Below are 25,295 nucleotides of genomic sequence, written 5' to 3' on the forward strand. Positions count from 1 at the left end.
AAGTCTCTCTCTTCCTACATGCAGAAACCAAAAAACAGTGGTAAAAAGGATTTTAAAAGAGCTAGAAAAAAGAATTAGTAGTAACATACAGATGAGCTCCTTAACTCAATTAACTACCTCTACCTGAAAGCAAACAAAAAAAATCTATGCTAATAAATAACAGATTGTCAGAAACAGACCAAGAAACCTCATTTCTACGTAGAAAGAAAAATAAAAACTCTACTTGTTTCCAGACTTAAATCTTCTCTTTTCTTTAGAACTTTTTTAGTTGGTTTGTTTCAATAGACACAGAGGCTTACCAACCCATGAAGATCAACAAAATATTTGGATCCACCCCTTGACATCCTCCCGTTCTGCTGACTGGCACGTTTTGGTTTTCAATGATACATACAATGGGTTCAGCTCTATCCCTGTCCTTAGGCTGGTGTCAGGCTGTTCCAAGCAGTACGAGTCAACACCCTGTGCTCATCAACTCCACCTTCTATTTTAAATCTTAACAGATATTTTACCTCCTCGGCTCTTTTTTCACCCCTCCCCACTCCTCCTTCCTCGCTCTTCTGGCAGCCAAAGGCTGTTCCTTAACCAAAAACTTTCTTGCTGAGGAGTGTTTGATGAGAAGTTATCCTACTTGTCAGGGGTTTCTTTTCAATTTCACCATTTGCTCTACATTTTTGTTTTCCTACCATAGATCCGCAGCCCCCAAAGAACATCTCCCCAGCGCAAAGTGCTCAATTCAGAGTTAACGTAACTTGCGTCAAGTTTAGAACTTTATTCTCCCACATACCGAGCTGTCAAAGACCTTTTCCGTTCCAGTGCAATCCATCTGAATTTCAGGTTGATCTTTTTTTCCACCAAGCTGCTCACTGGTCAAGTTACCCATCCCGTTCATGTACTTCTGCTCTTATGAGAAAATTAACCCTCAACACGGTTCCCATAACAAAAAGCTGCTTTTTTTTTTTTTTTGCCTTTTTTTTTTTTTTTTTGGTAGGCCATGACTGGAAGCTTCCACTTGTTCTGTGTGGGTTTGGGGGGAAGAGGGGAGGCTGTTTGTTTCTGCCCCACGGCCCCAGCCTGTCCCAGGTTTCGATTCTGAACGCTCTAGAGACTGACATGCTGAGATGTGTCCACTGCTCTCATTTAATCGCTGGAGGACTCCACTATCCACAACATCAGAGATACAGGACCTAATGAAATGACACTTGCTGCTGGATCAACGTCTCCTGAGAAAAAGAAAGGAGAAAAGAGAGAGTTTAATACGAGATATCCAGCACTGGCTGGGGTTAGCAAGCACTGAATTCCACTGCGAGCGGTTTGGATATTCTCTTGCCCCCTACATCAAGTTTATGCATTTCTACTACCTGCACATTGTTTTCAAAAGACCACAGCTGACAGCAGAAGGCAGACAATCTGTGTCAGGATAAGTCCCCTACACCAGCTCGGCAGATGAATCTAACACTGTTCAGAAGTAGCTGCCTTATCCTCCTCCTTTTCTCAATACAAGTTACTTTAAATAGTTTTCATCTTTCAGTGTGGTTTCCCAATGTTTACAAGTACTGCAACAACATTAGGGAGGGCCTTCCAGAGCCATGTAAATGTTTAGAACACTTCCAGAGAGTCGACAGTTGCATTAAAATCTTCAGTTATCCTTTGTTCATGAAAAACATGTCCCTACCTAGAAAAAAGTCACATTTAATTCTCTTAACGTAAATATGCGCTGAAGAATTACACCAGTTTGCAGGCACAGGAATCAACAAGATCAGAGTAATCCAACAGCGACGCTTTTCTAGCATCGCTCACCTGAGCACAGCTGTCAGTTACTGTACCTGGACTGGCTTTCAGTTGATTTCTAGAGTTGGTGTTCAGTAGTACAAAGCAAAGTAAAAATCAGACATCTACAATTACAAGAAAACTCCAGGGCTACACACCCACAGTCTTGTATCGTGTAAAGCAAAACAGTTTGTGTTTCTATATAACAGTGCATAAACCCCAAGAATGAGTTGAACAAGTGAGAAAAGGTCAACATTAAAATACCCGTGGAAAAGATAGCAGAGAGTAAGGTAAATGAAGCCAGCACACAATTAAATAGACCACTGATTTTTTTTTAATATTTAGGCTATTAAAAATGTGTAGATGTGAGCTATTTCACCATAAGAATCCCTGAAGCGCGAGCAAAGTATTCCTGAACTGATGACCTCTCTTATTTTCTTTTTTAAAAAAATACATCACTGAAAGAGACAAGCGTTCCGAAGCAGCACAGTGAAGGGAGGGATGCAAGGCAGGGACTGTCTGGTTTGAAGACAATGACAACAACCATCTGCAACAGGTCTCAGGCTACCAGAGAAATTGCCTTTAGGCTGCTCAAGACTCCTGGTGTGTCAGCAAGAAGCAAATTCAGAGCTTCAAAATAGAATATTGGTTCAATACATCAACTACATGGCCATCGAGGTATGGAGTGTTTGTCCAGTAGCTGCAACAGGAAATCATGTTAAATTCACATTTTTCCTTATTATCTAGACAATGATTTTTCAGCATTAATGAAGTACTCCTTTATTATGAGAATATTTTGCTAATAAAATCTTAGCATCCTGCTATTACCTTTATGTTTAATTTTTCTTCATTAAATGGATTGAAGAGAAATAAAGGCCAGTGCAAACAGGAGACCCAAAACTACCAATTAACTTGAATACGATGATTTAGTTTGTCAGTCTGTATCTGCATCCCAGCGGGCCTTTGGACAGAGACAGGTCCTCTTTCCTTTACTATACTTTCAAAACAGCAGTGAGCTTTGAGGTTACTGCTTTAATAAAGAGAGATTTAACAAGTTAAAAACTCTTTGGTAAAGCCTGCTTCTCTACAGCTGAATTTCTCACTGCAGTCCTTTTTTCTTTCCTGGTAATCCATGTTTTTAAACTGATTCCATAAAACACTGTTATTTGTATTTCACTTTGCAAGCAAGCCACGTAATGGATCCCAGTCCTCTGGAAAAACACTGTTTTGAAGGAAAAAATGACTTTTCAAGAATTGCAAAAGAATATTTTCGTGATAATCTCATCACCAAAATAAAACCACTTGTGTAAATTTTGTGTTTCCTGAAGGTATCAGTTTAACAGCTTGAAAGCCAAAGTCCTGTTTTAATACACAAATGCTACAGAACTGGAGGTGAGAGTGAAAATTACTGCCTTCCCAGCTCTGCTGAAGCAAATCAAGGAACCCTGCTTTCAATGGGGTTGCAGTAAATTATCTTTAAGGCCAGTCAGCCTTAAATTTACGAGTCCCAAAAAGAATCTTCTCCTTGCAGGATTAGCAGCTCTTAAAACTTAAGCCTACTCAAGCAGGCAATTACAAACAAACAGCAATAACCTCCCATTTCTGATCCGACACGTGGCACACGCTAAGCGAGGAATCTGACAAAGCCTGCAAATCTCGCTGCGTTGAATTCAACACAGAGAAAGGACAGTAAGAGATAACACATCAAGTGAACACTGCAGAAGATCTCCTTCTTGTTTTTAATGAGATCACATTTGTGGGTGGTTTGGGGTTGGTCTTTTCTTTGGTTGAGGGGGTGCTAAACAGAAAACACAGAAAAAGTTAGATTCCAAGGACTCTCTAGTCATCTAGTCCAACCGGTGCTGTGACAGCAGGGCTAACGGCAAAGCGAGATCCAGTCGTTCAAGGCCAAAAAACACACGGGAGAACTCACTGCTGCCTTCACTGTGTTTTGAATCATCCACTAGAGGCAGAATTGGATTTAAACTTTCTATACAATGTCTGAAACACGGGGCTTAGGGCATGTTTAGCAACAGAAAAGCAAAGGTTAAAACACCAAATCAATTTGTCTACTCTTCACTTGAAATGCAAGAGAGTTCTCAACCCAACCTCGTCACATGTCAGACTGTACATTACTGTGGCATCAACCAGGAGATTTATTTGCTCAGATTATTCCTAACCTCAGGAAACTTAAACGGTTGCATACCTAAAAAAATGTGGCAAGCATTATTGTTTCCTTGAGTTGCTGTTGCAACTCTTGAGTTGCTGTTGCAAGAAAATAACGCGTCAGTCTTCTTCAGGTACAAAGAAGAAACAACCCGACACAGTTCACTCACCATGTGAAGCGATAATATCTGTAATTACACAAATTGGTTCTACCATGTAGGAAAGAGAAAACTTCTCCAAACAGATACTGAAATTAAGAGCTCAGTTCCTATTTGCCGACAGCAAATGGGAAGATACTCTCGTGTCCTCAGAGTCCCTGGGGGGAACTTCTTTAACTAAAACGTGAGGGCAGTCTGGGCTGAGAGACTGCAGCTCACCCTTCAAACTGAGAAGACAATCTTCAATACAGGCTACAAATCAGAAGCTCCAAAAACATGGGTGAGAGGCTGTAAGTCACTGCTAGACCCACAGCCTCCAATAAATACATCTCTGCTTAAATGTTTTTCAGTGGGGGTTAAGAAAAGTAACGCTCCCTTACTACAGGCTAAGATGGCTCAGCTGGTGCGTGACCAGAGCACTGCACTGTAAAACAAATAAAATACGCCTGCTGAAACAAACTTCCTGGTCTCTGCTTAAGGAGCTTACAGATTAAAAGGAACAAAGAGTAAATCACATAATACAAAACTACATCCCAAACACAAGCGCATGGCACCGTTATTTGAACAAGCAAACACTACTTCACAGAATCACAGGATGTTCGGGGTTGGAAGGGACCTCGAAAGATCATCTAGTCCAGCCCCCCTGCCAGAGCAGGATCACCCACAGTAGGTCACACAGGAACGTGTCCAGGTGGGTTTGAATGTCTCCAGAGAAGGAGACTCCACCCCCTCCCTGGGCAGCCTGTGCCAGGGCTCTGTCACCCTCACACGGAAAAAGTTTTTCCTAATGCTTTTGTGGAACCTCCTATGTTCCAACTTGTACCCATTGCCCCTTGTCCTGTCATTGGATGCCACTGAAAAGAGCCTGGCTCTGTCCTCCTGACACTCCCCCTTGGCATATTTATAAACATTTATGAGGTCACCCCTCAGCCTCCTCTTCTCCAAGCTAAAGAGCCCCAGCTCCGGGGGGGTGGCCTCACCAGGGAGATGTTCCACTCCCTTCATCACCTTTGTGGCTGCGCTGGACTCTCTCCAGCAGTTCCCTGTCTCTCTTGAGCTGAGGGGCCCAGAACTGGACACAATATTCCAGATGTGGCCTCACCAGGGCAGAGCAGAGGGGCAGGAGAACCTCTCTCGACCTACCAGCTCCTCCCCTTCTAACACACCCCAGGAAGCCATTGGCCTTCTTGGCCACGAGGGCACACTGCTGGCTCATGGCCATCCTGCTGTCAACAAGAACCCCCAGGTCCCTTTCTCTGGACAGTGTCTGACCTAGTTTACAGGCAAGTCCTAAATTATATTTTCCCTAAAACAGTTGAAAATAAAAATCTTTCAAAAGAACTGCATCAAAAATAATGTGAATGTCCTATCTACTGGTCTGGCTACCACATCTGAAGAATAACTGCAGGGTGCTCCTCATACAGGTTGCACAGCATTTGGGAGACATGACCATCGCCCATAGCACTTCCCTGGAGAAACTGTCTGCTCACAGCCTGGGGGGGCGAGCTCTTCCCTAGACCAAAAACTAGTTAGAAGGTCAGGCCCAAAGGGCGGTGATGAACAGAGTTAAACCCAGCCAGTGGCCGGTTACAAGTGTTCTCCAGGGCGCGGTGTTGGAGTCAGTTTAATAGCATTATCAATGATGTGGGTGAGGGGGAGTATGGGCACTCTCTGGAGGTTTGCAGATGACGTGAAGCGGGGACAAAGGGTTGATCTGCTTGAGGGCAGGAAGGCTCTACAGAGGGACCTGGGCAGCTTGGCTCGATGGGCTGAGGGCAACTGTACAAGCTTTACACTAAGTTCCAGGTCCTGCACCTGGGTCACAATCACCCCAGGCAACACTACAGGCTTGGGGAGGAGTGGCTGGAAAGCTGCCCAGCAGAAAAGGAGCCCAAGGTCCTGCTGGTTGACAGCCGGCTGCACAGGAGCCAGCAGTGTGCCCGGCTGGCCAAGAAAGCCAACAGCATCCCATCCTGTGTCAGGAACAGGGTGGCCAGCAGGGCATGGGCAGGGATCACACCCCTGCACTCTGCAGTTTTGGGCCCCTTGCGACAAGAAAGACATCGAGGTGCTCGAGCACGTCCAGAGAAGAGCAAGAAAGCTGGTGAAGGGTCTGGAGAACAAGTGTGATGAGGAGCAGCTGAGAGAACTGGGGTTGTTTAGTCTGGAGGAGGCTGAGGAGAAACCTTCTCGCTCTCTACAACTACCCGAAAGGAGGCTACAGCGAGGTGGGGATCTGTCTCTTGCCCCAGGCAACAGGTGAGAGGATGAGAGGAAATAGGTTCAGGTTGTGCCTGGGGGGTGGTTTAGGCTGGATGTTAAGGAGTCTCCGTCCCTGGACATGTTTAAGAGACACACAGCCGTGGTGCTTAGTGACACGGTTTGGTGGTGGACCTGGCATTGCTAGGTTAACGGTTGGACTTGACGATCTTAAATGTCTTTTCCAACATAAATGATTCTATGATTTTGTGGAAGAGAAGATTGCATAGTCATTTATGAAACACCTACAAATATTACAGCAACTCAGAAATACAAACTATCTGGTTACACTATGACAGTATCATGCCAGTGATACAAAAAAGCTACCTGCATTTTATCAAGTTACACATGCTTAATTAAAAAAATAAAAAAGTAAAATGCAGTCTGTTTTCAAAAAGGACTTTTTTTTTAAAAGATATGAGCAGTATCTGCATAGGGTCTCAGTGGAGTGATCACCAGGAAGCTATAAAATGCACATAAAAAGGTACCAGAGAGAAATTGGCAATGTTACTGTAACACAACATTATTACATCACACCAACTAATTTGTAGTTTACAAAGGCAGACTCCACGGTAGGTGAACTCTCTCACCCCACTTGCTGCTCCCATGTATCCACCTCTGAAATTAACTTGCAAAGAAAAGAAACATGAAGGGTGTCTGTGCTTCACCTGAAATTCTGCCTGTTCATATTTGTGCTGCTGGGTTAATGTAATGGTCTATTCTCCAGCTTACTCTGAGTGGGATATTAAAACTGTACAATGACTATCAGGCAATCCAGAATGTTTCTTTTCATGGTAATGCTGGTTTTTGTAAGCTCTTGCACACCATAAATCAAAGGTTCTCCTCCCTCCTCCTAGCCTTTATCTTCTTTCCATTCAGGGCTTTAAACAGAGAGGTACAAGTCACAAATTCAAACTGAAAAAACACAATGGGAATTTGTCCAGATATTTGAGTATTATCCCCTGCCTCTCGTTGAGAAAGCAGATTTGCATCTCTTCAAGAAAGGCTCAAACTACCAGTCATTTCACAACTGGAAAATAATCTTGTGGCTTCCAGACATGGGTAAAGGATCTATTTACAGACACTGTGTTAGAAGCACAAACCAGTAGTTTAGTAGAATCCTTTACAATGGAAACTACTAACAAATGCACTTGCACTACACAGATCGTTACCCGGTTCAATTATGAAGGTAATTACTTGCTTAGAACCAGAATTACCACATTTAAAGGAAGATTGTCCTACCTCCCGCCAGTTTTAAAGATTAGATCTGCATTAGGTGCTCCCTTCGGATGCTGGTAACGAGGCCGCCGTTCACGATTAGTATTTGCTGGAGCTGGACGCTGTGCCAGAGACTGCAACATTTCTGTAATTGCATACAGAAGAACGTTAAATACATTTTCTATGCATCTTTTTAAAGAGGAATTTACACAAGCACATCTCACTGCCACCTAGCAAAAAAGACACTTCATTTACACTTTGCTATACTTCAGGGCTAACATCGAATTTATTCCACAACAGCTAATTTAAAAAATGTTACTGAATTGCACAGACAGCGTTGATAAACCCAAGCTACCCTGCAACATGAATTTGCTTTTCCAGATGTTCTTACAGAAGGAACTGCCAGCACTGATTTTCATCCCAGGCGCTTAAAGAAAGGAGCCCTGACCTCTTCTTTGTAAAGCCATCGGCCACCACTTCCTCTATCGATGACCAGGGACAAAGCTTCACAGCAGCCTGAAAAGCCACAACATTCAACCACCCTGAAATAGTAACAATTGGACAACGCTGCTGCCAATTAAAGCCTGAGGAAGAAGTCTGTCCTAAAATTAGGCACTGAGAAGGCAAGTATTGAAGTCTAAGCTAGCCATAATAGGATCCTTTTGCAGAGAAGACGGGCAGCACCTGAGGAAGGTGACTCAGCTGACCTACATTCCACCAGCTGCCTCACGGACGGAGATTTTTCACTTTAGGGTCAGAGGGAAGAAATTGGTGGGTGCAGAAAGACGCCTACGCTGCCCAGCTTAACCCTTGGGCCTTCTACTTTTGGGCAGTTTAAGCTAGGCAAGTGTTGCATTTTGGCATTTCGTAGAACTTCACCTCCAAAATTTCATTTTGTTTAATGATAAAAGATGGCTCTTCACCAGGCCAAGTTAATGGTTATTAAGTACCCAATATAATTACGAGTACTTCAAAGGAGCCTCCACGTAACCTCTGCCCATCTGTTAGTGCACCTAATAGAAAGTATTTCTGACAGCCCACCTGTGAAAGAACCTGCATTACTCAGCAAACAGACAGATGGAATAAATGAAGGGGAAAAGTGGAATAAGCTGTTAAACAGATTATGTTTGAAAGTCTGCTCTGTCTGGTTCTCTAATCTCTGGTAATCTCATTGGGGACACAGACCCATCATCTGCTAGAAACAAACTTCCACTGCTCTCACAACAACTTGCGCAGGGCAAAACTGGAGACTCTTAACGAGATTCTCTTGCCATCTGCAAAACGCACGCAAAGCTTTCAGTAAGTTATCCACCCAGTCTTCGAGAAACTGGGAAACTAGGAGTGGCTGGTTAGTTCAGTGGGTTGAGCACGGTGCTGAGAACACCGAGGTCCCAGGTTCGATTCCCTGTTTAGTCCCCATGTGTTGCCTGATCTAGTAGAGAGGTGGCAGCCCCAGCCCACGACGGGGAGGTTGGATTAAAATGATCTCTGAGGTCCCTTCCAGCCAAGGCCATTCTATGATGATGATGATTTCATACACAATATTAGCATCAACAGTTAACAGACCGTGTGTTCACACTCTGTATATGCCCCTATCCCAACCTGGACAAGGCCAGGCAGCTGTTCAACATACTGACAGTCCATTTTGGTAAACATTGTGAAATAACAGCCTTCACAACAATTCCGTCTGCCAGGAGACACCTCTGTTGGCAATGATGAGACCCAGGAAGAAAACAAAAGGAGATTATGGTACATTGCCAGCCAGGTGCTAGAAGCAAGCAACGAACGAGCAAGTATGTGCATGCCTGGCTCTTCTGTTTTCCCCACTGTAGGTGAAAGAAAGTATCGGGCTTCAGAAAAGTGAGTAACTGAGAAATTGAGTAATGGAGAAGATAACAGAAGGAAGAAATGGCAAGTGAGCACGATGTGTTAGCTAGGCTGAACACATCTGCTCTTGTGAGACCCCACCTCGAATACTGCATCCAGTTTTGGTGTCCCCATCATAAGAGGGACATGGAGCTGTTGGAGCGTGTTCAGAGGAGGCCACAAGGATGATCCAGGGGCTGGAGCAGCTCTGCTACGAGGACAGGCTGCGGGAGCTGGGATTGTTCAGTCTTGGAAAGAGAAGACTCTGGCAGGACCTAACAGCTGCCTTCCAATACCTGAAGGGAACCTACAGGAAGGCTGGGGAGGGACTTTTTACAAGAGTGTCCACTGATAGGACAAGGGGAAATGGGTTTAAGTTGAAGGAGAATAGATTTAGATTGGATCTTAGGAAGAAATTCTTCAGTATGAGGGTGGTAAGACTTTGGAGTAAATTGCCCAGAGATGTTGTGGCTGCCCCCTCCCTGGAGGTGTTCAAGGCCAAGTTGGACGGAGCCTTGAGTAGCCTGATCTAGTTGAGAGGTGTCCCTGCCCATGACAGGGAGGTTGGACTAGATGATCTCTAAGGTCCCTTCCAGCCTAGGCCAGTCTATGATTCTATGATTCTATGATCTTTGGTTTTAGTGAAGAAAAAAATCTACACGGAAAAATATTAGTCTAAATCAGAGTCACCTAGTTTGTAATCTTTCTTTAAATGAAAAACATTTGTAATATCCCTTGCTGAAGTGTTAAATAATTATCTGATACTACTTTGAAGTACGTGGGTGAATTTTCATCTATTAGCTATCCCGTGCAGATGAAAAACCAAAATGTATATGATAAATGTTAGGACAACCCTGAGGCACTCTTCCAGAAACTGAGACTTCTTCCTCCCTTGGTAACTTCAAAGCTTGAAAGAGAAATTTAAAACCAACTCTTTCTTTCAGTGGGTACACACCAACTTGTTACAGGCAAGCTGACTCTTCAAAAGTAACAAGCAACTGCACAAACCTAAATAAAAAGTAGTTCCAAAGAGGAATGTAATTTGGCCTGCTTAATTTAACCTGATTAAAAGGTACTTTTTAGTTTGGTTTTACTGTGTGCATTACTCAGGTTATTAAAAAAGAATCAACAGTTGTTTTAAAAATGGATGTAAATTATGGAAAACACCTATTTCTTCTGTGTTGATTCTCCTTCTATACTATTATATACAGCATCTCGAAAATATAAGAAACTGATGGTGTTTGGTTCTTCAGTTGGTATTTCCATTTAACATCTCCACAGTCCTAATTTCATTTTTTGTAAAGGTGTTGCAGTTGGGTACTAATCACAGTTAATAAGTAGTTAATGAGCAGGAAATCTCATTGAAGGTATTTACTGAAAGATAATTATTCATCAAGAAACGGGAAATTTAAATTAAAGCAGCTCTAATTCTAAAACCACTACAAAATCTAAAACTCCTTTTAGAACTTTGATAGTACAAGAACTAAACTTGTAATCAGAAAAAGAGGGGTTTTTACTATCTGAGTAAGCCAAGGAAAGTTAAGTCTGGAAAAAAACCCTACCCAACAGCAACAAAACAAAGCACCCAGCACCAAAGACATGAAGCTTAGGAGCTCTGTGATCTGTTGTATTAACTGCTTGCTTCTGTCTGTCCAGGTTCCAAAATGCCTGACTTGAGCATGTTTACAAAACAAACGAGATGATATAATTTATACGCAACCTTCACTCTGTTAATATATTGTTATGCTTCACATTTGTAGCACTCCTAGAAGCGTCAGCAATATGAAACTCAGGTGACAGTTTGTCTTCCTCAGCTGAAGGCTGCCTCTTAGTATTTGCAAGTCTTAGAGTTTAAGTTGCACAGAATTAATTCCTCTTGTATCCAACTCAATTGTCTTGTAATAATGGAGACAATGCCACAAGCATCGGATTAATTTTGTGTTATTTTATTTTTCAGTGAACAATCATAGTTCTTCCCCTTTTCCAAAATAAATGAAATGCTGAGATTTGAGCTCACTTAAAAACTCCCTTTTATGGAGGAGCTATAAAACCTTCTTTGAGCAAAGAGATCAGAGATTAAATAATGAACTACTGAAACTAAAATACAGATTTATTGCTAAGCAATATTCAGAACGTGAACTACTAATTATCACAAATAATATCTTCTGTAGATCCAAAGAAATTCCTCTGAAAATAAAGATTAAACACTTGGTCATTTTCTTACCCTGGTAGTCCTCTTGTTCTTGCCGTTCATTGATATCCAAAGTGAGCTTTTTCATCCTCATTCTCTCCTCCTGTTCAGCTTGCTGTTGGTTCCAGTGGTTTGCAGCAAGTTGGGAAGACATCGGTACATTTAGGATCTTAAACTGCAAATAAAATAAGTTTTTAAGTGCCCATCACAGGAAAAAAAATAAAAAGAAACAGCCACAAACCTCTCCAAAATACCAAAGGTTATGGATATGTCTAGGTTTTTGTGACGAGATACTTTCTACAGAATTTTCTACTTGGAAACATGTTGGTGATTGGCTTGGCTTCATGGTTGGTTTGGTTTTTTTTTAAAAACTCTATTTCACATAAGGAAGCACAAGGAAATAGAAGATATTCAGACCTTCCAAAGACACAGAACATACCAAAACTAGGCTGACGTACTGCTAGGCGAAAGACTATTACACACAGTATTTATAGTAACAAAATTACTAACTTTCACCAGGTACATAGAGCTACATGCTGTATTTCTTACTTTGCTATAAACCGATACCCTCACAGTGAGTTACACTGAAAGCTGCATCTGCCTCCAAAGGTCTATATCTCCCAAAGAGAGGAAGCCCCTGGGCAGAATTTCTCCAATTACCCCTTGTGATAACAGAAAAGAAACATTCCAAGCATTTCAGAAATCCCCTGGCATTCTTTGTCCAGTAATTTTCCTTTCAAGAATGATTCTAGCTCCACAGCGCTTCTTAGTGATCTGGAGACAACTGTGGTGTCAAATTTAATCTTTTCCTCCTCACTCACACATCAAATTTGTTGCCTGATTTTGCCACAAGCTACACTAAAGGTAAGATTGGTACAGAAGTACCCTCTCTCTGAAAAACACAGCCGAGATTTTCAGAGAGGAACAGAGAAGATGCGTTCTTTCTCCCCAAACTCAGAAATCCGAAGTTTTTGTTCCCACAAAATTCTTTTCACAATTGTTCCAAAACAGAGAACTGACTCTTAATTTTATATTCAACCTAAACAATAGTTTTTAGAAACCTCTTAATGCTCCAATTTGTGAACACAATTAGAAAAACTTCCTCTTTCAACCACACATCCATGAGAAAGAAGTATTTCCATACTATAAGTAAGGTAATACATTTAAGGATAATCACTCTCAATATACCATGAACTACTACTGTGAATCCTGCTGCCCATTCTTGTCATTCAAAGTTTATTTCCACAGAAATAGAAGCCAATTTAACTGTTCTTTTCTGCTAAAACTGTCAAAAACTGCAGGCAGAAAGATATATTATCAAAACCTATGCGAGAAAATACATATAGTAAAAGCAAAATCCTCTGTGTGTACAGTTAATATTTAATATCATAATTACACAGAAATGTCAGGGTCTCTATTAGACAGCAGTGCCTCACCAGAAGCAGAAGAATGATGAGTGTGAGACAACACCAAGTACTCAGACGGCAGCATTTGAAAATTGTGTTTGAAACAGCTGAGACAGATTTTTTCAAAGACAAGAGAAACCCTATCACTAGAAGATTTATTTAAATGAGACAAATCAGGCAAAAGATTTTGTTTGGGGAGTGGGGTGGTAATAACATATTATATTGAACATAAATGCAAGCTTGCTATGAAGGTGAGCTGGGAAGAATAAAAATCAAAGAGCAAAGAGTCGTATAAAAATCCTCTTATAAAATCCGTGAGATGGAGACAGAATAAGGAGTTCACTTAGAAGATGGCAAACTGAAGAAACCTCAGAAATGACCCTTCAGAAGACAATGCTCCAGACTTCATTTACACATCAAGGAGATAAAGAACTTCACATGCAAGCACAGACTGGGACATCTCATGGCTATCACTGTTTTTTTTATGGAACCTTGCTAAACATGTTTCAAATTAATTAACATCATTTGTTTGGGGCACTAACCAGGTTTTTTGAAACTTACTGTCTAAATCTCACCTTTGCTCACACCTACACGGCATAAAATGTCTTGGACAGTTTCAAAAATATCCGGTGGTATTAGACAGACCTCAGCTGTGACCCCTTCTGACGGCAATATTTCTTCCTTTCCACTTGCACACTTGTGAATTGTGGATAAATCACGATGCCATAGTCTAGTTTCCAAGAATCGTGTCCACTTCTACTGCTACTCATTCTGTAAGTTTTGTCACACAGCTCTTGTGCTACAGCTGACAGGTGAAAAAAAACCAGCTGTCTACTGGAAGACACCGATCTGCCCAATATACCTGCCACTGCCTGTTTTGGTAAATCAGTGTGACAAAAAAGGCTAAAACACGGTGTACTTGCTACTATCAGCCTGCAATGACTACTAAATCAGGTTGTGTGTGGTTACTAAATAAACAGCCATCAGCTGTTCCTGTGCTGCTCCCAAAAACTAGTTGTCAACACTCCTTTAAAATCTGGCTGAACGCTGGCATGTGAACTGAGTATTTGGTGACTGGACCTCAACCACCAAACAAAAATCTCTGGAAGGAAGCACAGCACGTTTCATTTTCATCTGTAAGTAGCTTCTTACAGTGAAGATTTCTAGTTTGAGCAGCACCAACACAGAGACCAAACCAAGTGCTAACACAGGAAGCGATCCGGTTGATGGTGCAGCGAGGTGATGCTCAGCATTCCAGCAACTGTGCAGACGAAAAGTTACTTCCAGCCTTCCAAGTCACCTGCAAATTCCTTTTGACAGCGTTTGAAAAGCTGAAAGGTTACAGCTGTAACTTCAGAGTAAAGTATGCGGCCATCGCCTCAACACTCTGCACTTTCTGCTCATGCAGCTTTAAAATTAAGTACTATAAGAAGGAATAATTATTTTCTTTTCAATCCTACCTCTTCTTTCCTGCTTATTTTTCCATTAAAATTGACTGTTAAGACTTTTTTTCTTTTTCCTGAATACAGAACTATGGACAAAGAAGCCTTTCATTGACTCAAGAACTATAAAGCAAGTGTTTTCTACATTTCTAGAAACACTGAGGAGTTTTGGCAGGAAGAGCCTACTCCCAAAAGCAAATACTGGGGAGGAGCAAAGAAAATCCCTGAACAAGTTCTGCTTTCTTTTAAAGCCCTGTGTCAGCAATATTTTCCCTTCACACAGAATATGAAGATCCTAAAATTCTTGCTAACTACAGACACTCCTAGTAAATAACCTTGAAGAAGCTGAACACCTTTTTTTTTAAAAAAAGGAGTCCTCTCTTAAAGCCCTTCTCAGCCCAATGACAACGGTAAAATTTCCCTACTCAAAACTTCTGTAGAACTTGGTGTATAGCATTCAAGTTTCAGGAAAACAGAAAAACCAAACAGATGTAGTAAGGGAATCAGTTAATCATCACTACTAAACACAAGCATGTGTGTGCCCACTCAGACTTCCAAAGCACGTAGCACAGCACACCCTCACAAGTTCATGTATTTTATGAGAAGAGACCTTATTTCTACACAGATTTTTGAAGCGTCTTTCATACGAAGGAAGATAAAGACTCTGCTTCAGGTTTATACAGCTCAACTGTTATACCACTGTCACAATTCAGGTAACAAAAAGTCCAAACAAAGTGATGACATGGATCTAACCACTTGAAAGGTACGGATGCATGGTTTGCTTTCCATAGCAACTCAGAGCCATCCATTTTCATCAACTTACACAACCAAAACGAGAAGTTTTCTGAAGACCTAAATAGTGACAAGAAAGGCATGTGGAATGTGTTAGGTATTGATTTTCATACTATGCATTTGCTGACCTAGGAAAAGTCAAACATACTAGAGGGAAGAGCCAAAACAAATACAAAGCTTGGCTGCATGAAACAAGGGGTTGATCTGTTTTATCAACACGATTTCTATTTGAGTTACACCAAGAGACTCGCTCCATGTGTTCTGGAACAGTCCCCTAAAAATGGCTTCAGAGGTAACAGCTTTTTTTGCAAGTCGAACAAATTCAGCCAAGTGGCAGTTACTTAGGAAATGGAATTTACTCAATGCCTTATATCCTGATTTGAAGCTGAAAGTGTTCACAGAAAGATCTGTAGAATCTTGAAGTTGCTGAAACATTCTTTTTTTTTCCCCCCCTGCTCCTTTCAACATTCAGTGGTAGTCACCAACTGCATCCATTCACATTCCACGACTATATTTAAATACATGTAAGACATACCACAATTCTTCCGGTGTAATGACCAAGTGAAATCAATAATGGTATAATTTAACTACGGCATTTTTATACATTATTTCTACTTCCAAAATTCCAAGAAACTACATATGGTATTTTCTACTTGTCAAAATTAAGTTGTCGGTATCCCATTCTGAGAAAAGGATGAAGAACTAGAAAAAACCCTGACTTTGAAAACAGTGAAAGGATTTTACTTATTGAAACAATACCTATACCTTACATAAACTCTTACCTGCTGTTTGTTGCCTTTTCGTGTTAACATGACAAATGGCATCGTGTCTCCAGACTCTGAATCTCCTTCCCCACCTCCCAGTGGGGGACCCTTCTTGAGTTGACTTTTGAGATGTAGAGGAATAGCAACATCCAGCTGATGCACTTTAACAGATTCACCACTCCGTTGCTGTTAAAAACCAAAAAGTAAATTCTATAAATGGTCAGATGCCAAAAACGTCAGTCAGTCTGGCAATAGTCTCATAATTGAGAAAAGGCTCAACCTTCCAGGAAAACAGAGTAATACATAAACAAACATCTTGTGCTTTCTTACATTTTCCTTTGTTCTCTTTCCTTGTGAAGAAGAAAGTTACAGGGACAGAATAATTCAAATTTTAAAGGAATTTTGGATAACAACTTTTTATGCAAAGGAAACTAGAAACTTGATTAGACATACGTGAAAATGGACATTCTACATTCAATGTGTTTTTTGGTAGCATCTTATTAACATATTCCTCCTACAGGGTGTACTATACTTAATATTTAAATTACATGACTAAAAGAAAAAGAAAGAAAGGACTTAAAGGTTATGTAAACTTAAATACAGCTACACTTTAAACATATTAAACCCTAGGGTTGGATAGTCTAGGATAAAGTCTAGCGTTGAATCATCTGATGCAGTTATTATTCATCCAGTGAAAAAAATGTCAGCTTGTAATACATTCATGGGGCAAACGATACAATTAACAGCTATTTTACTAAAAGCTACTTATCCAAACACATCAATTGCAGAGAAGAGGCCACTACTTAAAAAAATACAAACAATAATTAAATAATCCACGTTCTTTAGTATGGTGTGTCAAGCATGAATCACTTATTTACTTAGGAAAAAGAAAACCAGTTAGTTGTACAGTAAACTACATTACAGAAAATAAATATTTATACCTGAAGATTTTCTAGCATCATTTTATCCAGTGCCTGAATGAAGTCCTCATCTTCTGCACAAGGGACATGCTTAAGTCCTCCTCCTTTAATCATTACTTCCTATTGCAATAGGAAAAAACCCTTCTATTACATCAGCTTCAGAAATATGAATACTCAGTCTAGAAGTAAGTGGGAAAATATCCTCACTTCTTCCACGTCATACATTATCAAAAGTTCCAAATAAAAAGCTGAAATGTTACAGAGATGTTTTCAGCCTGTTTTTTTTCTCCTTGAAGAAGTATTTTCTGACACTTATTGCATTAATTATTATGAAGGCTGGCCACTCAGAATGCGCTGTACATACACTCAAGAGTACCTGTACAGATGCATATATACACATTCTGAATATGGCAACAAAGTAAAGTCTCTGTGCCTACCACACCTAATTTAACTAGTTTTTGCATTAAGTCTATAAAGTTAGATGGTCTTTTCAAGACAAATATTATCCTTTAGTATTTGGAACGCACAACATGACAAGAACGCTCAAATTCAGCACCCCAACACATTGTTCTGTAATTTTCATTCCTTTCCTCACTACGTAAATGCAATTCAGGCTCAGTCAGATGGATTCTTTTGCTACAGTTGTTTTAATTTGTCAATCCCAAATTCGTATTTTAGAAACTTTGCACTTCTTGATTTGTCTCTTTTTCAGTTTTGAGATGTAGCAGACTAGGTAACTAGTTTACCTTGCTGTACCCTATCCGTTTGCTAGCACTGCTGGCACTGCTAAACCATCACTTATGCAATCTTTTCCAGTCTAGCCACCTGTGAAAGTGTACAGTCCTCTGAAAACATGCTGTAGTAAAGAGCGTTAAGTATTTTTAGAAGGTAATAGTGAAAGTTTGCAAATAGAAAAATAAGCTCTAAAATGTATTCGAAAGAATAGCAGGGTGTGTTCTTGCTGTGCTTTCCCAGATGTCACAAGCAGCATTGGCAAAACACATTCAGTAAAGAAAACCAAAGATGCAAATGTCAGCTCATATTTAGGGCTACAACACATACGGTGTTCTCCTCATCGGTTTCATTTTCCTTATTGGAGTCCGTAAGATAATCCGTGTTTTCTTCCTCCTCTTCTTCACCTTCTTCTTCCTCATTGTCAGAGCCCTCCTGAAATATTCAATAAATATCTATTTTAAAACAAAAAAGACCACTTGCACCTGGTTCATCATAGACATTTTCTACCTTTCCTACTTTCTCCCCATCCAAACCCATTTAGTTAAGTTCAGTCTTGGTAAACTATGTTTTGTATTTAATGTTTCAGTTTGAACTCGCTCCGCTTTATCTGACATTTTCACAAATGTACAGCAGAAAACTGGGAGTTGTGGCTGATACACCAGAGGGATGTGCTGCCACTCAGAGGGATTTCAACAAGCTGGAGGAACAGACTGACAACAGCTCATGAAGTTCAGTGAAGGGAAATGCAAAGTCCTGCTCCTGAGGAGCGATAATAACCCCGTTCACTAGCACAGGCTGGAGAAAGTGGCTCGGCACAGAAGGACCTGGGGTGCTGGCGAACAACAAATTGACCAAGAGTCAGTTTAAACACAAGAAAAGTCGATCTCCTTTACTGTGATGGTGTTCGAACACTGGACCAGATTTGCCCAGATAGGCTGAGGAGCCTCCATCCTTCGCAGATATTCAAAATTTGATTGGACATTGCCTCAGGCAACCTGCTGTGGAGCAAGGGAGGTTGGACAAGAAGATCTCCAGAGGTTCCTTACCCACCACCCAACCCTTCATGATTCTGATGATACTATTAATTTGTGGGTAAATGCACAAACTCAGCCAAACCTCAACAATTTTAATGACGAGAGGCACAGATTGAAAGAAAGTTTACTAGTAAGCCAACCAACACAAGTGTAAGAAGAAAAAGTGTTTCTGATTTCCTTGATGAACTTATTTCCTCGATGAACTTATTTCCTCATAACACTATCACAATCACGTCGACTTTGCTGTGTCATAGTGACAAGGTAGAATTTCTATGTACAAGCCTTTTTTACTGGCTCCACCATTTTTGATTCAAAGTATTATTGGCACAGTAAACAAGGAAGGTCGTTATGTCCCATAAATCTTTTATTTATTCATATTATAGAGCCATACTCTGAAGAGCTCATTTTTCCTGGTATTTTTCCCGCATAACAGCTCCGAAATCTACCCATCACATTTCCTTCTACAAGAAACTAGGAACAGTATCTGAAAGACTTTTCATGGCAAAAAAAATGAAGGCAGCTTTATGTTGAGAAGCAGCACATACCCTGAGCAAAGTTGCCACATTCAAATTTCTGCTGTATTTTCTCTGGAGTAAGCCTCAAACATTCTGTACTCAGTTTTCCATAAATACAAAACTGGGATGGAAATATCCTCAAGGTTGTGCATACCCACATTTTAGCTGCTAACTCTGTGACACAGAAGGGCTCCGCAACACAATGAGTAATCAAAATACTGAATACTCATTCTTTTTACGTAAAGAAAGGTAAATAATTAAGTTCACCTCTTCTTCTGGCTCATTTACTTCACTTTCATTTCCAGATTGTTCCTCTGTCTCAGCTCCACCTTCCTCCTCCTCTTCATCCTCTTCTAGATTCTCTCCTTCTGTAATGGAATCTTTGGAATCTTTGTCATTCACAATTCCTGAAATTTGGAAAAAGCAAAAGAATTAGGACAAGGAAATAGAATAGAACTAGAATAAGAATTAGAACACTCAAGTTATATGTGGAAGATCATTTCTAAAGTCCATTTCAACATCTACTGAACCCTGAAATTTCCAGCAGGTTGTAATATTTGACTTCTGAATGACACATTTTCTATATAGTTACCTTAGTGTTAAAGGATTTTCCTGCCAGAATGTTTAATATGCCTGTTTAATATTCCCTGGAGAATGTTTAATATGCCCCACAGAACAGCAATCAAGAAGCTGCACTGCACAAACGGCTTCCAAATACTCTCAAACTAAACATGCGATCTTACTGAAACAAGCACTGAAATATCAGCACTCAGAGATGCTCTACAAACCAGAGCCCAGGAGACACCGAGCCCCTGCAGTCTTGGTCCCAGTACTTCACGCTACTGTCACTTAACGGTTTTGAAATAATTTTCTCAGCCTGTGTTAAATCTTTCTGATGCTCTTCTAATGCCCTGAGGCTCCACTTGAACCTATGAGGATGTAAATGCCTGTATAAAAGCTTTAGGAAACCAGAATCTCTTCCAAAAGTATTATCGAAGTGCGTTCATCCTACCTGCAGGCAGGACTGACAGTTCTTTCACCCTGTTTTAGTTCATCTTCCAGTTTTCCGTACTGATCTCTGCTTGCCACCTCTGTCTCTCAAGACAATTTAGTTCACTGTGTAACCTCCCTAAATCTCTGCTTTCTTTCAGTAAGGGCATCGTATAGCCATTCCCACAGTTCTGAAAAATAAGTTTTAGCTTCTTTCAGTGCTCTCAGTGCTTCAGTGGCCAATTTAGTCTGAGTACAGAATTCAAAGAGAACTGTTTTCAAAGAAAATATTTAAGAATTGAGCATGGTTCTGATTCTGGCAAAACCCAAAAATCTATTTTTAGTGAACAGCTGTAGCAAAATGAAGTCATCCAACGCAAAAAAAGAATAAACTTCCAGGATACGTATGTTCTCACACATTCTTTTAAGTCTTTTTCTCATTACTCTACAAAGTCACATAATCCTCCAGAGCCTTCTGCAACATAGCAGATCTAAGCCAGTAATTTTTCGAAGACTTTACTAGGAATAACCACAGTTCCTATGCAGTTTGTCATTCCTATGATGATATTACACCAACCACACTTTGGGTTGGCTGTTAGCATGAAGTTTTTTGAACAGCAAGGGAACACATCAACTCCATTCTCATGGCACTGCTTGTTTCTTGTCTGTCATCTGCGAAGAACAAATGCAGCAGCATGCAACTCCTAAGCAGAAATCTAGATTGTGAATATACAAGTGGTTTAGGGGATACCAGAAAAAGAGATGAGAACCTTCCTGAGATGATCTTCAAACAGTCTTAATAGGAGGACTAGGCACTATCCCACCCTATATTGATGTTCAATAGCAAGTAGTATTTATATCAAGAAAAGCAAGACATTTGTTGAGGGACTCAACCTCTTACAGAAACAGCTCTACTGCGGACGGGCTTTGCTCGTGCCAGAACGGACAGAACAAAACGTTCTCCAACACTTGTCCACGTTCAGTGACCCCAGATCTCCCCCCTAAATACAGCAAATCCACCTGCTATAGCCGTGGTGATACAGAAAACAGAAATTCTTCGGATTTGTAGGAAGGAAGTGCTGAGTATCTTTCAAAAAGTTTTTAAGTTTATGTAATTAGTTCTAAATTATGTCTTAGGAATCATTTTGAGAGCATAAAAGCTAGTTATGCAGATCACACCACAAGGAATTTTTTTATCTGTATTTCAGTTACTACACAGGCAACTTCCAAGCATGTTATTTAAACAAACAGCAAACTTTTAAAAAAAATCCTCCTAAACCAGAAGTTGCAATGTATTACCAGCAATTACACATACTCATCCCACTTGATTAAAGGATTACTCTTAAAAATTGAACTTGTCTAACTAGATGAAGTGCTATTAGGGCTCTAATTAACACTTAAAGTGTAAAATTTACATATATGCTTATCACTAACAAGCCTGTCATCAAATAAAAATCGAAGACTGAATAGAACTCCATTTGATGAGAAATGAGCACAGTAGCATCCAATAATCAGTAAGAATTGCTATGTACAAAAAGTTTAAAGGTTAATATGCTGATAGCACTTTTAGGTACACACTAATCAATATTTTGCCAGCTGAGCTGTGCTGCAAGCCCAACTTTTCTCTCCCAGAACGAAGTGATTTTTAACACAACAGTAAGTTTCTATCACTGTAAATCTTAGCAGGAACTACAAGCTAGCACACAGCCTAGCCAACAGATTACTTTTCTTCTTCTGAACAAGTATCTTTAATAATCCATCCAAAGCTCTAACTCATGAAAAGGAAAGCATCCTCTGCCCTCTACTGCAACATAAAGCCCATTCAAAATTATTCCAAAGCAAGTGTAAGGCTCCAAGTACCCAGCAGCATTTTAAAAGCAAAACATACTCTCTCTTCTGTTCTAGTCTTGCACTAATGCTATCTTTGACACAGCAACTTTAGTCAAAACTTTAGTCAAAATTCAAAAGAACTGAGGAAGGAACACAAAGTTCTGAGCAATCAATCTACCAAAACAACCAAGCTGGTTGCCATCAGTGCTTACCCACCAAGAGGCTACTGGAACAGAGCGCACAGATACTCCTGGCTTTTTCTAAGAGAGCACTTCCTAAGTTTTCGGATTAAATTCATAGCTTTCCTCCTTGTCATACACTAATTTGCCCACATACATTCTCCCCCTTTCCAAATACTACTATATTAATAGTATTCATACTGACTTTTTTTTGTAAACACTCCATCACTTTAGAAATTCTACATGGTCTCTGTGGTGATCACAGAAATGCAAAGAAGTTACAGAAATATTTCTATCCTGAGAATTAAAAGATCATATAATGAGGATTACAACAGTTACCCAAGAAATGCCTGAGTTGTCAAGAAGATCTCCTTTTCTTACCCAATTTTATTAAGAATTCTCGTTCCAAGTCTTGCACCTGTCTGACAGCTTCTTCCAGCGAATTGCAGAGCTTTATCTTTGGTCTCAGCAGTTCCAGTGTATCACTGATCATATAGTCTATGTCTATAGGAAATGGGTGGTCTTTTGTCCAAACATCCAGACTTTTTTTCCACCAAACATACCGCTAGAACACAAAATATTCAAACAAATTACATCCACACGGGCATTTATAAGCTATTTAACTTGAAAAGTTTGTAATGCCTAGTCATGTTTGTATAACAGAAAACGCAAAAGATTTCACATCGTTCTTCCCCAATTTCATACAGCTTTTATCACTAAATATTGTTTGATAACACTGGATATCAGAAACGTTAAGATTATGCTCCATTTACCCTCATGACTGTTAGAAGTATGAAGACTGAGCAAAAAACCACTGAAAAGAAAGTGCCTTCTAAGGGCAGGTTCCTTCTGTGAGAGATGAGTGCTTACCAACCAGCCAGCTTTCAATTCCTTCCTCTGAAAATTTTCAAGAAAATAAATTCTCCCACAGGAACATTATGGGCAGAAGGTGAGGGGATCACCACAAAACGTTTTAAGACTGCAGCTAGCATGAAGTGACTTATCCAGTTTATCACCAATTAGCATGCCTCTTACAATAAAATGGTAAAAAAGCAAATGCCCATCTTAAGTGAACTCAGTAGAATCTGAGAACAAAGCTATTGCAAAAATTGCATCTGAAAATGAAGTCCAAGTAACAGAATCTTCATTTAAAAGGTGACAGGGTCAAAAGGAACACTTGCTGAGATTAGAAGGTGTAACAAAAACATGACTTCTTCGCTGACAAGTTTATTTTGCGTTTAAAAAACAAGATCCGACAGTACTTAAAGACTTCATTTTAAATGTCATGTACAGATGAAGGATACATATCCTGAGAAACTCAAATAAGTCGTTATCACCTTAATTTGTATTTTTGAATAACCCTGTTTTAGCACAATTTGAAGAGAGAATCAGAGATAGAAAGAAACTAAGTCGAAAGAGTTTTAGCATCAACTCCACAGGCTGGAATTCCTCCTTTTCTGAGGGACCTGTTTCAGGGTTTAAACACTCCCATTACAAAAATCTTTTTTCCCCCCCCTCTTCTACACCTACTGAGTCAGAGCTTCCCTGGCTGCAACTTGTGACCATTAATTCTTATTCTTTTGCCGTGCATGCCTGAGAAGTATTTGACTTGTCCTTCTCTACAAATCCTATTAGCTGAAGACAGCAACTTAATCAGCGTTTTCTTCCTCAGGCTGAGCAAACTCACACCATGAGAACTGACTGCCCCCTGATCATTTTGGAGACACTCCACTGGACTCATCTCAGTTTGCTGATGTCTCTTCACTCATCTACCAAGGAGCCCTGAACTGGAAACAGTGCTCCAGATGTTGCCTCACATGTGTCAAGTAGAAGAGAAGCGGAAAAAGAAGAAAAAAATCAACTAACAACAAAAACCTCAACCATTTTCCTCTTTTCTCAGGCTGATGCTATGCTCTTGCCAAGGCAACGTAGCACGCTGCTGGCCTCCCTCACTCTAAGGGTGCAGAACAATGTCACGTTCACGCAGTCCGGGAATCCTGGCTCGATATCTTGTGAAGCCGCCTTCTAGGCTGTCGGTGCCAGGTGGTGTCGTTGCACAGTTATTCTATCCCATCTGGAAGCCCTGATACTCACCTTTGGTGGAACTCACAAGGTTATTGTCAGCCCATTTTTCTATTTGCTGAGACCACCTAAAGAGGGGAATCTAAATCCTTCAGTGAATCAACTGCTACCCCAGCATTCTGGGTTTGTTGGAACAGTAAGATCTACACGTACATGAACACGCCACCTTCAAATAAAGCTGCCGTCAGACAGGATTATAAAAATCATAGTGCTAGAGAACAATGAGAGAAATACGTAACAGACTGACTTAGAATAGCTTTCTAAAGAAATCTACAGAACTCTATAAAACTTAGTCTAGAATACCTGAAAATATACAAGGAAGCAATCAAGTTTTCGTTTGCTGGATCCTCTGTCAAAATACTGCCCACAGGTATCAAGGATAGTACAAACTAGTCTGATTCTGAAAAGATGCTCTGGAGGGTCCAGTGGACTAGGACTGCCATCAGGGTTCACACCAAATGATGTGAAAGAATATAGAGTTCGAAATATTACAGCCGATTCCACCATTCGATAATTGTAAAGCTCCCCCAAGAACTTGGCACTGCTGATCCGCCGCTGGTTAAACTTTGGCTGGTTAACCTTTAACAAAACAGAAAAACATCACTTTATCATGGAGACACAATAGAATCTTTGTAAAGGGCTTGTTGTGGTATTTTTTGGTTTTTTGGTGTGTTTTTTTTTTAAGAACAAAGCAGTATAAAAGACCAACAGAATTTGTTATAATCAAATCTGGTTATTTGTGGCTACGTACATTACACAAAATTAAAAAGCAGTTATAAAAACTGGGCAATAAGCAATTATTATAAAAGTCAATTACATTTAGCATATACAGTCTTAAATCTACAATGATTTTTCACTGTCCAGAGAATTTTTCTAATTATAACATCTACCAAAATACGAACTAGTCTCCAAAGTTGCTTCATGTTGCATGTATCTGACTACACTGTGAAAGAATAAGTTTTATGGCCTTACTGTGATAAG

At 40.2% G+C, this 25,295-nt stretch overlaps 1 protein-coding gene across 1 annotated transcript in view; it reads right to left on the reverse strand.

The window, feature by feature from the left end:
• Nucleotides 1-729: 729 nt before the first annotated feature.
• The window catches only part of UPF2 (UPF2 regulator of nonsense transcripts homolog (yeast)), a gene marked incomplete at its 5' end in the record, with an annotated part of 32,091 nt that continues 7,525 nt past the window's right edge, over nt 730-25,295 (reverse strand). Inside the window, 9 exons of the mRNA XM_009872023.1 lie at nt 730-1,220; nt 7,593-7,713; nt 11,659-11,800; nt 16,048-16,215; nt 16,971-17,069; nt 18,012-18,116; nt 19,501-19,640; nt 22,614-22,797; nt 24,618-24,893. Coding sequence (XP_009870325.1) covers nt 1,211-1,220; nt 7,593-7,713; nt 11,659-11,800; nt 16,048-16,215; nt 16,971-17,069; nt 18,012-18,116; nt 19,501-19,640; nt 22,614-22,797; nt 24,618-24,893 — 1,245 coding nt within the window. The remainder of the gene's footprint in view (nt 1,221-7,592; nt 7,714-11,658; nt 11,801-16,047; nt 16,216-16,970; nt 17,070-18,011; nt 18,117-19,500; nt 19,641-22,613; nt 22,798-24,617; nt 24,894-25,295) is intronic.

Source organism: Apaloderma vittatum, unplaced genomic scaffold, assembly GCF_000703405.1.
Source record: "Apaloderma vittatum isolate BGI_N311 unplaced genomic scaffold, ASM70340v1 scaffold2566, whole genome shotgun sequence".
Taxonomy (NCBI): Eukaryota; Metazoa; Chordata; class Aves; order Trogoniformes; family Trogonidae; genus Apaloderma; species Apaloderma vittatum.